A 14,486-nucleotide genomic window follows, 5' to 3' on the forward strand; every position below is an offset into this window, starting at 1 on the left:
AAAAAACTGCACAGAAATAAACCACGATATGTCAACATATGTCGTTTCTCAGTACTTTGAGCACACAGTCCATGCGAACTGATATCCACGCCAGCGATGTCATTACATGCAATCAACAACTGAATTCAGAGTGATTCCAGAGTGACTCAATCTTTAACGTCACTTGAAACCCAATAAAAGATGAATGTATTTACGCTTATTATTTTAGAAACATCCTGCATATTGACGTTCGTTTCCTTACGCAGATAAATACTTTTCATTGTCCATGAAAAATATATATTCTTATTTTTTAGTGATTTTTTACTTCAATTTCCGCAATCTTTGAGCATTGGGTTTTTTAATCCAGCCCGCATTGCCCGCGCTAATTATTCCTCCAATGAGAATGGTGATTACGTCATATGGTGCAACTCCCATGAATGAATAAATTCTGTGCGTGCCATGTGACCAGTCTCTTTGATTCTCTGTATCTCGCAGGAGAAGGTATTGAAAATTTTATGTCTTTTAAATCCATATCAATCTTCTCGTTTTATGTGACAAATTTCGTAGTTTATAGCCATCGCATAATTGTTTAAGCAATAGACTAATGGATTTGAGTACTTAATTCACGTAGAAAGCATGTTTCCCCCCACAAATATATGTCTAAACCTTGGTCTTTGTGGTCATTGTGAAATTTTTCCTAGCGGTTTCTGGCAGGTTTTAAACGGTTTCTTGGCTAAAAAACTGAACTTAATTGTGTTCTTTAACACCACTTTTATTTCACAACGTTTCTGTCGGTTTGAAAGGTGAGTTTAGGCTATTTTTCTTGTGTTAAAACGGGAAATCAGACGATTATCTAAAAACAAGATGACGTAGCCCTCTTGTTCTCGTGTGAGAATGGCTTCTCTTTCGTGTAAGCTGAAACGTCTTTATACGCGCCAAATATTTTGACTTTTTAGCCTTGGAAAGGTTGATTTTGTATCGGAAAAAGACAAGTTTGTGTGTGCATAAATTTGTTCATGATTTAAGTTGTGGCCGGCATATATAAATTTATCATATTCGCCCGAGGACATTTATCACATTCGCCTTGATATAAACTTTCAAATAGCCGAAAAAGATGGCTAAAAGTTTGCCCTATCCTAAATGGCGTTTTTAGCACTTATTTCACGCAGGTATATAGTGCGTGCAATGTATACTTAAAAATCCTTAAATTATAAATCTAAGGACATGAAATCATCTACTTCACATATTTTAAAACACTTGTCGAGAAGTTGGCTAGTAAAATTGCCTACTGTTTTAGACTTAGTTTTCTCAGATCTCGTACCATGGTTTTTTAAGATTGAGCCTGTAAACTTTTAATAAATTTTACTGTTGAGGAACAGACCATAGCATGTGGGGAGGTGGTTGACCATGTAAAGAACTGCTTTGAACTTCAGTGAGCAATGCAGATTCAGAATTTGCAAATTTTGCATCAAGGTAGTTTGTAACTTCCTGTTTTAACAGCCAATCAGACTAAAAAGCTGTGTTGGCTTGTTGGGAACCCTAAACTTTACTTTTAATTGATGGGAAAGTGAGCATGACTCATGGGGAAGGTGTACAAATTACCATTAAAGTGTAAAACAATTTCAGGGAGAAGGGTTGTGTATGGCTTAAAGGCCATTTGAATGACCATATTTTTAGAAGAGCACATTTGTATGAAATTAAATATGTAGTTGTAATTTATTCTGGAATTGTTTTTCATTTTAGACTTAATCTCAACTACTAAGGTTGTTCAAACACTTTCATAATGGGAAAGGAAAAGACTCACATAAACATTGTTGTTATTGGTCATGTTGACTCTGGCAAGTCAACCACTACTGGTCATTTGATCTACAAGTGTGGTGGAATTGATAAGAGAGCTATTGAAAAGTTCGAAAAGGAAGCTGCTGAGGTTAGACTTTTGTAGAGAATACATTTCCAAGCTTTTTTGTGTGACTTGTGACAACCATTCATATTTCCTCCCCCAGCATATATTGTGAACATTACATTATCCATGATGTATCCAATTTGGGTTAGCAGTGTTTTGGTAGCCTGCATAGAAAGTGTGCAAATTGCATGCTCAAGTTTGCAAGACCAGTAGTAGATGTCTGAATTGTGTGTATGTAAGTCCCCAAAATCTTGGTTGAACAATATATACTTCCCACGCTAGGTAGTGTGTGCTACAACTGTAATATTTTTGCTTAATTAAAAGCATGTAATTCACTTTAGATGGGAAAAGGTTCGTTCAAATATGCTTGGGTGTTGGACAAACTAAAGGCTGAGCGTGAACGTGGTATTACTATTGACATCGCTTTGTGGAAGTTTGAAACAACAAAGTACTATGTTACTGTCATTGATGCTCCTGGCCATCGTGATTTCATCAAGAACATGATCACAGGAACGTCACAGGTTTGTTTGTACAACATGAATTGTAATTTATTTTGATTCCGTGTCACTGGAAATTTGGACTTGAGTGTATGCCTTTAAAATGCTTCTCTGAAATGCTGAGACATCCAACTGATTTCCAGTGGAAGGAACCTTCTTCCACATTATTGTTTTCCTAGAATCCTCTTAAACCTTTGGAATCTCTTCATAAAAAAAATAAAAAAAGGCATGGGAAAGCCTTTTAAACTGTGAAGGTGTACAGACCTTTTAAGACATTGCTGTTAAGGAAAATATGTAACATTTGGTGTGTGTTTGAAAAAATACATACTGTTAACATTGATAACTTTTGTCTGTTGTCTTTCAGGCTGATTGTGCTGTGTTGATTGTGGCAAGTGGGACAGGTGAATTTGAAGCTGGTATTTCTTCAAATGGACAAACTCGTGAACATGCTCTACTAGCCTATACCCTTGGTGTAAAGCAAATGATTGTTGGTGTTAACAAAATTGACAGCAGTGAGCCACCATACTCTAAGGCTCGTTTCGAGGAAATCACAAAAGAAGTCCAGGCGTACCTCAAAAAGGTTGGTTACAACCCCAAGACGGTTGCTTTTGTCCCAATATCTGGTTGGCATGGTGACAACATGCTTGAGCCAAGTGAGAACATGCCATGGTTCAAAGGTTGGTCTGTTGAACGCAAAGAAGGAAATGCAAGTGGCAAGACGTTATTTGAAGCTTTGGATTCTATCCTTCCTCCCAAACGTCCTACTGATAAACCTCTTCGTTTGCCTCTCCAAGATGTGTACAAGATTGGAGGTAGGTATTTATTGCAGAACTTTGAATTGGCCTTTTTACAGGACATAGTTAAGGCCTAGCTGAATGACCGAACATTGTGGTGCTATACGTTCCTCACCTATATCAACTAAATATTTACACTTTCAACAGTATTAGGCAGTTCAATTCCTATCTCTGTTCTATTGATGGCAACACAAAATGCTCCTGTTTTTGTTTAGAAAAAGTGAAAACTTTTTAATTTGTCATAAAATCTAGTCATCAAATGGAGTCATAAATGAGCTTTTAAGTTTGTTCCCAATTTTTTTAAAGTTGCTAATATTTTAACAGAAATTTAAATTATTTTTAAACAGTTTTTTTTTCACAAAATTTACCTTCAAAAACTTGTAGGCAAACAATTCAGGCTTAAACAAAATTGACCTGTAACCTTGAAAGAACATATAAAAAATTGAAAGAACATATATCAAACCTGTAACCTGATTGCTTTGATACGTCAACCTTGAAAACATCAGAACAATACAAAAACTTTGAAGATTAAACATCAAATGTTATTTCTTCAGTAAATGCTGTTGACTGCATTGCTGTCTCATATTTGCATTGTTGAACATGTGGTAGGAATTTACTAACAAGCTATCTTTGTCTCCTTTGCATAGGAATTGGTACCGTTCCAGTTGGACGTGTTGAGACCGGTATTCTGAAGCCAGGAACAGTGGTAACATTTGCACCTGCGTGTCTTACAACTGAGGTTAAATCTGTTGAAATGCATCACGAAGCTTTGCCTGAAGCTCTGCCTGGTGACAATGTTGGCTTCAATGTGAAAAATGTCTCTGTGAAAGAAATAAAGAGAGGAATGGTTGCTGGTGACAGTAAGAATGATCCTCCTAAAAAAGCTGCAAACTTCACTGCCCAGGTATGTGGAAGACATGGTATGGCTATAGCCTGGTAAACACATATCCCATCAACAATTCAATGGTCGCATAAAAATAGATTGTCTTGTCATTTGAAATAAATTTCCCTAAGCGTAGTTATGTGACATACTTACTTTTTTAACTCCTCTTTCTAAGCTCTGCTGGGCCTGTGTGCTAAAGAAACAATTCAACCACTATTCTTTTTGCTCATATTTGGCAGAGTTCTTGAAGTTAACGTTCTAGAAAATAACTTGCCCTATGCTTTATCTATTAAATCTGTATGTTTTTTAACCCTATGCGTTTATTCATCAGGTCATCATTATGAACCATCCAGGTGAAATCCATGCTGGGTATAGTCCAGTTTTGGATTGTCATACAGCCCACATCGCTTGCAAGTTTTCGGAACTAAAACAAAAAATCGATCGTCGAAGTGGTAAAGCTACGGAAGAAAATCCCAAACATTTAAAGAAAGGTGATGCTGGCATGGTGGTGATGATTCCGTCCAAGCCTATGTGTGTTGAAACATTCACCGAATATCCCCCTCTCGGAAGATTTGCCGTACGTGACATGAAGCAAACTGTTGCTGTTGGAGTCATAAAAGGAGTTGAGAAGTCAGATGGCACGGGCGGTAAAGTAACCAAGTCTGCACAAAAGGCTGGTGCTGGCAAGAAGTGATTTTATCCTCTTGAACTTTTCACTCAAGATCTGCTTGTTGAGAATAAATGCCCGTTTAATGGAAGAACTATCAATACTTGTTTTCCATTTGGAAGAGACTTTGAGTGTAATAATGGGCAAATAGTTAATAAATGGTATAAATCAACCTGGTTATCGTTACCCGTTTTCTGTGTCGTCTTATTTTATTGTGAAGCCGGTTTGCTAGTCGTTCACGAAGACAACTTGCACTCGAACTCGCGAGCCAGTTAGCTTAGCCCGAAAACCATCCGTACACGAAAGTAACTTGCTGTGCTAACTGCCACTTGAGGTATTTAGCTCAGCAAATAGCTCTCGTGTGCGGTGGGCTATAAGCTCACTCATCAATGGGCGTACTATGACGTCATGAGTTACTTGCCAGCCACCCCCCACCGCAAATTTGGGGAAAACGGTTGCAGAATCAGAAGGTCGTCGCAAAGAGCTTTTGGGTTTTGAACAGTCCTTGAACCTTTCCTCTCTCTGTTTCATTATGTATACACTATATGTATACATCATATGATGAATAGAAATTTAGTCTGAATTACAATGTAATTTTGTTTGAATTTTAATGCAGTTTCATCTATAAATTTCAACCAATTGGTTGCAAAGCCCAGTTTTTATTAAATTGATCGATCATTTCAAATGTCAAATCGGAACCTTATCTTGGCCTAAACACACCACACAGCTCCTTTGACGTTTTCGGAATTATGAGATGTTGTTGGGGTAGTGCTCCCGTTTGAAATTAAAATTAGATTTAGGATTGATTGAATTTATAATTTTTTGTGGCAAAATCTTCTTTTGCTTGTCTTAAATTTTCCCGAGCGTCAGTGAAGTTTTGATCCAATGCTAAAGCTGTCTCGAAGTCATTTATCGCCAGTTTAAATCTGCCCATTCTGTAGTGAATTTGTCCACGGTTGTAATACGGAACGGCTAAACACGGATCAAGTTCTATAGCTGCGGTGTAATCTTGCACAGCGGCGTTAAAATCCACAGTCAAATACCGCAGATGACCGAGATTATTTCTTGCTAAAGCAAGGACCTTTGTATCGTTTTTGGCTCCGCTCTCAATAAAATCTGTGTATAGTTTTTTGGCCTCCTCTACATCCCCTTTTGCCGTAAGACTTTTAGCTTTTTTTTCTATCAAAGAGAAGTCTTGAACATCCATGGGACTGATAGGAGTGGCGGTCGCCATTTTGTTTTTTGTTTTTTTGAGAGCGTGATGCAATCGAGTGCTTCCATTTCAGAAATAAAAAAGTCTTTGCAGTGCTTTCTTGGTTGTTTAGAGAAGCAAAAATATGATATAAGGCGTGAAATATATGAAAGAATGATTGTAAGTATAATCAGTCACTGAGTAAATATAGACGGATGACGTCAAAACGTGGGAATCGATTGATTCCATGGGATCCTATCATGCAGACAAGGGTTTGCATTGGAGTTATGAAAAAAGGGGTTGTCTGATGGTGCTAAGAGGCGATTTCTTAGTTCATTAGCAGAGACTTAAGGCCCTGTTGGCTGTTACATGGTGCAATTTTTCTTAAAACTTGCAATGCTATTATTTTGAGAGATGTAAATTTGGCAACTGCCGAACTTTTGTCTTTATTACACTCCATGGCGTTTCTTACACTTACATTTTGAAGCTTCTTCACTAATTTAAAACTCTCAAAAGTAGAACTGCATTGCAAGTTCATTGCATGAAAAATTGCACGGATTTGGATTACACGCATTTGGATGAAATGTTTGCTTGAAAAGCGGAAACACAGGTCGATGACGCAATCATCATAAACCATAAACAAATTTCATGTTGATTTCGAGCGCCATTTTCAAAATTTCGGATATTATCGTATTTGCGTAGAATTGTGTTTAAAAACATGTCTTCTGAAGAACTTCGCCAGACAGCCAAAATGCTTGCGAAAGCTTTAGACAGTGGGGATGATTACAAACAGCTTTTAAAGGCGATTGAAGGCGCGAAAAACAATAGCGAGCTCATTAAACAGCGAAATATGGAGGTAAAACGTTGTGTTCAAGCGCTGGCGATGCTGGAGGAAAAGACAGGGAAAATGGCTGCTATGGGCATACAGGAAAGCAAGGAAAACGACGAAATTATTGCAAAGTTAAAGGAAGAAAAACAAAGCCGGGCTGGGGAGATCGAAAAGCTAAACGCTGCTCTGACATCGTTGGAAAACTCTATACGAGAAATCGGTTTGGAAAATTCGAAATTGCTCGAGGAAAAGTCTGCAATCCAGCATCAAGCAAGCGATGCTATGCCAAAAACGAAGTTCTCCTTCAGCCTGTATTCAAACATAACGCGGCTGCGTTGGGATTACGATATGGACGACGATAAATTGCAAGGATTCGTGACGTCGCTTCATGATGTACGGCCTTTCACTTTGAACTTGAAAGAACACAGCAGACATTTCGTAGCAAACTATCTGTGGGACGTTATCGCTTCTGCCAAAAGTTCTCAGCAATGAATATGTTTTTTTATAGCATGATTATAGCATCAGTATATACACGAAAGAAATATATGGCTTGTCAAAGCCTGTTCAACATTGAATACAATGTTTTACAGTTTAACGAAGTACTTTAATTAATGGCACAAAAGTACATAGGTACTAGTCCTTAGAGGCAATCTGTGTTTATCTGATGAAGGCAATGCATATTTTCCAGGCGGTGCTCTATTCTGCCACAAAACCGCCAAATTCTTGAAAGTTGAAATGAAATATTCACATATAAACAACATGGTTGATGTGTTGAATTTTTTGGCAGCTGTGCTCTTCTTCTAACTCCTAGGAAATCTGCATTTGTCCAATCAGAATGTATAACACCTTGTTTACATTTTTTCCAATCTTGCCTGTCTAGTTTAATTCACTTTACACAGCTTCATTAGAGAGAAATGGTGATAATAAAAGATTAAGACTTAAATTATGCATTATTTAGTAATAAATGGTAATAGTAAAATGCTTAAAACTTTTGAAAGACAAACTGGTCAGTATTCTGATCGACATGTCCAGTTTGTACAAACATGATTTTAGAGCTCTTTATCATTGGCAGCTTTATCATTGGGAGGTGAACAATGTACAGCATGACCCAAAAAACCTAAAATTGTTGAAATCACCTAACAACGTAATAGTTAGAGTTTGAATGCCTTAATACTCTGTTGGCACCCACAAGTGTATGAATGTTTGACATAGCATTTTTATAATTACATGATGACAGTAAAATTTGTTTCTTCCTGCAAATGATTTTTATTAATATTTACAGAATTTAATTATTTAATTATTATTTAATTATCAGAATATTAATATTTACAGCATTTTATAAGTTTAGTTAAATCCCACCAGCAAAAATTTGCGAACAGGTCATTAAATTTTAACAAGAGGTGATCCCTTAAAACATAAAAGAGCTCATTTGGTGGAATAACTAGAATGTGATCAGGGCTGGGGGTTTTAAAAGGAGAAGTATTTCACAATAAAATTGATCAATATAAAATTGGTATGTGGTTTTATCTTGTAAGGAATCATATAATTTTTAAGTTGAACTTATTTCCCTTCTTTAGCAGCTCAGCGTGCATAAGGAAAATTTCCGTCTTGAATCCAAACTACATGGTGTTATTTTCAAACAAAGATGAAAGGTCAAATTTTCTGCCACAGACCTCCAGTACGGTCAAATGGCTTCCCGGGCGGTTTCGCAAACCGGCAAACATTTGGACGATGGAATATAGCGATTTCACAAAGGAAACAATGATGGCGATCGAACAAGTGGTGAAAATTTTGCGAATTTTGCAACAAGTTGGATGATCTTTTTCGCCATCGATATGGTTTATGCATTTATCGTCCATACTTTGGCATCTGGAACTTGTCATGTTTTGTATTCTGCAGTATTTGCAAACGAACAAACGGTGGGCAATTTCAATTTTCAATTATATTAATTTAATATATAGATATTTTTGAGAAATTTTAATTTTTAATAAGCGCATCTGAAGTATATCAGGGATAATGGGTGTTTTTCAGCTGTTGTTATCTATTTCTTAGGGAGTCTCTGTAAAATTGATTTTTGCACTTAAGAACTCAGCAATTTTTCCATTTCTCATGAGTGCAGTCTGGAATACATGAATATTGGTATTATTTTGTAGACAACAGATGTTGGTGCAAGTGGAGATTTAAGAGAGTTCAATAAGAAGCAGCTTTCACATGTTGCCTCAAGAGTTCAGTCGGAGTATTCATTTCGTCGTGCAGTTGGAGGATCCATTCCAAATTCAAATGATTTAGAAACAAGGAATGAGTAAGTTTATGAAAATATCACACCAGGTATTGAATATACCTCATAATATTATACCTCACAATAAAATTGTCCAATCACAGAACCAGTTTCATACTACATGACCATGGAATGTTTGAGCGAATACCATGCCCTGCACTGCTTGTACCCTGGGTGCTTTCCCCTGGGCATGGTATTCACACCATGCTTGAGTAGGATATTCGACTTTTGAATATACCTCTTGTTCCCAGTCTGTCATGTAATTTTTGCAGCAGATATGGCAGAATTCACACATCAATACTTTTAAAAAACTTTGTAAGTACTGCATGTCTGGCTATTTCTACAAGCTCAGAATATTTTTTTGGTACAATGTGTCATTTATAAACCCTCCGTTCGGATTCGGATTCAACGAAATCTTTCCCGAAGTGATGATATTTCCAGGGCCCTTCCAATACTTTGGAAAATATTTTGCCGAATCCCACTCACTCTGACAGGTCTATAAATGATAAGAATTGGTCAGTCAGTACTAGGCTTGTGCATGTTTTCTGTTAAATGTTGTATATACAAGCTTTCCAAAGCTTATTTTTTATTCCCATTTTGGTAAGGTGCATCATATAGCTATTGACAGTTTCCATTGTTTTTCAACAACCCTAAAATTCTATATTTGTGCTTGAATGAATCTCTATCTACTTACAAAGTAATACATCCTTTCCTCCAACAGCAAAGCTTTTTGCTAATTTAATTTTAACTGACAAAGATTTCATGTCTCAATCATTGATTTACAGCAATACTGAAGTAGTACATCATATATGATCAGGAAGTTAACTTAAGTATCTCTATGTTATAATTCTGGTTATCAAATGTCCCTTGTATGATTATAAAATGGACTAGGTTTGGTTGAATTGTGGAATTTACAGGCTCCATTTATTTTTCAAGTGTTTTTCAAGTATACTCTTCTTGTCAAGTTTTACTTCACCTTCCTGTCAAGTTTTACTTTGCTTTTATTCTACCTTAAAATACATAGAATTAATGAAAGTTAGTTAGATGGAGTGCTGTGATTATGGCTCAGCAGGCAATTTGGTAGTCTGAAACCCATACAGTGGATATATACGCAATTCTAATTAGACTTCGAGTATCTATCTATCTATCTATCTGCGGCCAACGTTTTTGCAAATGGGTGTATATATATATATATATATATATATAATATTATATATATATATATATATATATATATATATGTATATATATTCATAGCACATTGCATCATGAAGGAAAGATATATTTATATAGTTATTTATGTAAAAACAAACTATACCTAATTCCTCCTCAACCACACCTTTGATCTCTAAAAGAAGAAGTTTTTGAATATCTCCAGAACTTAAACGTAGAATTCTGGTATCAATTTTCAAGTTCCCTGATGACAGTGATGTGAAATTCTCTTCTTTATCAAGATTTTCTTTAATGGAATTATAGACACGAACAATCTCCTCATCATTTCCATTTTCGAACAAACTGCGAGCTATGCCTGCTGAAGCAGTCATGCGATTCAAAACAGTTTCTTGTCTTTTTATTCTTTCATCAAGAACACTAGCTATATCTTCAAAATTTCGACGTGCATCCCCCATTATAATGTCGACTCTACTCTGCAGTCTATCTTCAACTTGACGCAGTAGTTCATTTTTTCTTATATTCATCATGCCTTGTTCTGTTTCAAACTTACAATTTAGAAATTCACGGTTGCGTTCCAATGAACATAAAGTTTGTATTTCTCTCCTAGCAGATTCCACTAATACTTTTTTTAGGCCTTCGCGTTTACTTTTAGCAGCTTTCTCAAGAGGCGAGAATTTATGCTGTTTGTCATGTTCGAAATCTATACAATGTCTGCACATCAACTGATCGCATGTCTCGCAGTAGTATTTCAGTTTCTTGTTTGGGTGTTGATCACATTTCGAGATTTTCTTGATTCTTGATTGATTCTCAGGCTTCGCTAACTCTTCCATTGTCAAAACGACATGATCTTTAAATCCTAGAAATTCATTGTGAGCTTTCAAGCATTTCTCGCACATAAAATGTTCGCACGTTACGCAGCGACCAACAGATTGTTGTTCACAGTGCATACAAGGTATGCACTTATCTTGATGTTGAATGGATAAAACGTCCACCATATTACAAATAAAATGATTTCTTGTCATGCCGGCAACGCCATCTTTGCTAAGCGTGAAATTCGTACGACAAACAGGACAATTCAATTCATTTTGAGGTTTTCCATCCACAAACGTTTCCAAGCATTTCCTGCAAAACGAATGCAGACACGACAGTGTTCGTGGGTCGTCGAATGTCTCGAGACAAATTGAGCATTCTAGTAAATTTTTGAGATCTTTTGTCTGATCTTTTGAAGGCATTTCACTCGCTGATGCCATCTTTGTTGCAAATGGTGTTATTCCTTGATGAGGGTTAGGGAAAACCTTTTACGAAGTCAAGTTGTTTGATGTACAAGATCTGAAAAGCGAACCCAAACCGAATGCGGATGTCGAAAGGAATTGCGGTGGGGAGTGGCTGAAATGTATTGGAGAGGTTTTGATTGAAATCTGATCCAACTTCTAGTTTGAAAGCTTAACGCTTGACCTCGAAATGAATGCCCGGTATAAAACACGTAAAAAAAAACACGAAAAAGGAATACTGAAGTAACTATCAGTCTTTTTCCACTCCTTCTTATGCTCCATTGAAAGTCTCCTAAACATTTATCCACCTACATTAATATGTACAGCAAACAGGTTCTTTCTTACGTGTTCGCAGTTCAGGTTTTTTGGAACATAATATTTTCTATTTACTAATCCTTAAGGGGGGTTACAGCGGCTTTTGTGCTCTTAAAAAATGGAAGGCCCGCTAATTTGAAAATTGCTAACATTTCCCGTCTTGAGTTGAGAATATTTCTTGGGCGCAAACTCTAGTTCATATTTTTTAGAACATAACAAACTAATAATATTTAGCAAGAATATATCAGTTGAAAAAGTAAACAAAGCGTACATTAGGAACTGTAGTAATCCTCCTTCAACAATGGGACGAAATTGTCCTTCAAAATCTTGTAATCCAAGGAACTTGTATGTATTAGCAAGTGATTATTCTTGTATAATTTTTCTTATACAAGAATATCATTACTTGCGTATCATACTATCTAGTCTGTATCTTGAAGTTATGCAGTAGTCTCTCTACGTTAGGTACTTTCCCTAGCGGGGCTTTCCCACAATTAATATCCCAAACAAACCAATCAGATTGCAACACAATGATCACGTGGTACCAATGATGATCATTTTATACAAACGCCCAGAATAGAGATCATTGTATATAGGTGCAAAACCAAGTCTTGGTCATCTCAGGTTTTTCGGTTTCATTCGATTTCTCAAAATGGGCGAAGTTGAAAAGCCTTTGCTATCACCTTCAGACTCAGAGGAAGATTCGGAAAATAAAATCGGAAATGAACCAAAAATGATGACTAGCTCGATAAAACGTCTATGGTTTTGCACTTGGTTTAACTTTATTTGCGCTGTCCAAGTGTTTGTGGTGATTGGGTTTATTGTAAAGTGCGTCGAAGTGGACCATCAATTCGTCGCTTTGGCGAGAGATAACGAATTTCTCAGGGGAAGAGTTAGCAACATGGAAATCCTCGTGCAGGAGCTTAGCGCCAACCAAACGGACAACATCACAAACAATATCGATCTAACGAAAACTGCAATCAAGTCTACACTGAACACTGGACATGCCTTGCACTTGCAGGAGAGCTTTGAAGAAATGAAAGGCCATTTAAAGTCATTAACGATTGTTGCTGGAAACCTGAGCATGAGAATTCGTAAGATGAACGCGTCCTCAGACTCAAAACTGTCTCGTTTGTACGGCAAATTGAAGCAGACCAATCGTGACATCACCCGTCTGCATGGCAAATTGATACAGTTAAATAAATCTGTTCACACAGACATACCTCCGTCGTTTGTGTCAGCCGTGAAGATTCTAAATCAAGATCTACGAATGCTTCGGAATTCATCTATAAGAAACCTCAGCGAAGTGTGGGAACGCTGTAATCGTACAAACGCGAGAATCGAGGGCATTTTGAAGTTGGTTGCAAAGCGAAACGAATCCTCGCGTCTGAAAATAGCATACCGGCCTGAAAACTTGTACTCCAGTCTGAAACACGTTGAAAAAATGCAAACTGAGTTTCATAAAGACGTCCTTGGAATCTTCAAGGAGCTTCGTAGCAAGTTGAATCATAGTAGAGATAAATCAGAACGACATCAACAAAACTTCAACAAACAAATTGCAAGGGTCAACGAAAGTTTGCACAAGGCACTTGGAATTGTTGTAGAAGGTTATAATAAGAAAGTTGACGGAATGAAGAAAGGTCTTCAAGGCAGTGTTAATGATCTCATAAAAGATCAGAAAAAGATCAAGAATGATTTCGAAGAAACGAAACACGGTTTCCAAGAGAAGCACACGCATCTTGACTCGACAATTTCCGGCCAAGCAGCGGAAGTGAGGACAATGAAAGAAAACATCAAGACGCTGAGACAAAATCTGGATTCAGCAACTAAGAGGTTATCAGGACTGGAAGACAGCAAAGAAGACATGAAAGAAAAGAACAACAAACGAGACTCGGAGATTTCGAATCAAGTTTCGGAGGTGGACAATCTTAAACGAGAGGTTAATGATCTTGAGAACAATCTGAATAGGATGGAATCAAGACAGAATGAGCTGAATTTACAGATGAAAAGAAATAAAGCGAATCAGATGCCGAAAATCGACATTGTTTCATTATTACTGATTGCTGTCGGACTGAAATATTTATATTAATTTGTAATACGAGAACTAAAATGTTTTTGCGTGTTTAAAAGCCTCTGGATAAAAACAACAGTTATTATGAAGTAACCCAGGGAAATATTTCGAATAGACTAGACGTATTTTAAACTATCTGAGTATATACTTCAAATATAAGAGATCCTTTAAACAACTAGAATATCATATATATCTGAGTATCCAAATATATGTATGTTACATGCAATAATAAATTTTATTCCCCAAGGCATACAGCAGCGAGATTGGGCAGCATTTGCGATAAGTAGGTAAATTTATACTTGAGAGTTTAGCAATTTTCACAAGAAAAAGGGGAATCGCGTTTCTGGCTCTAAATTTCCTCGCGAGAGTATGCGCCTAGAATGCCTCTCCTCCCCCCCCCTCCCCCCCCTCTCCCCCCCTCTCCCCCCCCCTTTCCCCCCCCCTCTCCCCCGCAATTTTTTGGGCTGTACGCCAATGAGGATGCTTAAGTTATATGTAATATATATTTTGACTTCAGACACTCTGCCTAATCTTTGCTTTGAGGCAACCTCCGAGGCAAACTAACCAAATCTTTACATCCACTCAATTTAGGCTTCTCTCTGTCATGAAATCCGGAATATTCAGGTTTGATATTGAA

At 37.0% G+C, this 14,486-nt stretch overlaps 3 protein-coding genes across 3 annotated transcripts; 2 read left to right on the forward strand and 1 right to left on the reverse strand.

Moving 5' to 3' along the window:
• The first annotated feature begins 438 nt into the window (after window positions 1-438).
• On the forward strand, window positions 439-4,895 carry LOC114534606 (elongation factor 1-alpha). Its single transcript, XM_028556067.1, has 6 exons — window positions 439-480; window positions 1,723-1,906; window positions 2,224-2,403; window positions 2,744-3,191; window positions 3,821-4,077; window positions 4,388-4,895. Exons 2-6 carry the CDS (start codon window positions 1,763-1,765, stop codon window positions 4,748-4,750), a joined length of 1,392 nt encoding a protein of 463 aa, XP_028411868.1. The 5' UTR covers window positions 439-480; window positions 1,723-1,762; the 3' UTR covers window positions 4,751-4,895.
• A 1,676-nt stretch (window positions 4,896-6,571) lies between these two features.
• LOC114534618 (kinetochore protein spc24-like) lies at window positions 6,572-7,875 on the forward strand. Its single transcript, XM_028556083.1, has one exon. The coding sequence runs from the start codon at window positions 6,634-6,636 to the stop codon at window positions 7,234-7,236; it is 603 nt and encodes a 200-aa protein (XP_028411884.1). The 5' UTR covers window positions 6,572-6,633; the 3' UTR covers window positions 7,237-7,875.
• A 2,774-nt stretch (window positions 7,876-10,649) lies between these two features.
• On the reverse strand, window positions 10,650-11,531 carry LOC114534600 (E3 ubiquitin-protein ligase TRIM56-like). Its single transcript, XM_028556062.1, has 2 exons — window positions 10,819-11,531; window positions 10,650-10,685 (listed from the first exon to the last, which is right to left on the reverse strand). Exons 1-2 carry the CDS (start codon window positions 11,443-11,445, stop codon window positions 10,650-10,652), a joined length of 663 nt encoding a protein of 220 aa, XP_028411863.1. The 5' UTR covers window positions 11,446-11,531.
• Window positions 11,532-14,486: the final 2,955 nt, after the last annotated feature.

This window comes from Dendronephthya gigantea, unplaced genomic scaffold (genome assembly GCF_004324835.1).
Source record: "Dendronephthya gigantea isolate DGI-Jeju-01 unplaced genomic scaffold, DenGig_1.0 000103F, whole genome shotgun sequence".
Lineage (NCBI taxonomy): Eukaryota > Metazoa > Cnidaria > Anthozoa > Malacalcyonacea > Nephtheidae > Dendronephthya > Dendronephthya gigantea.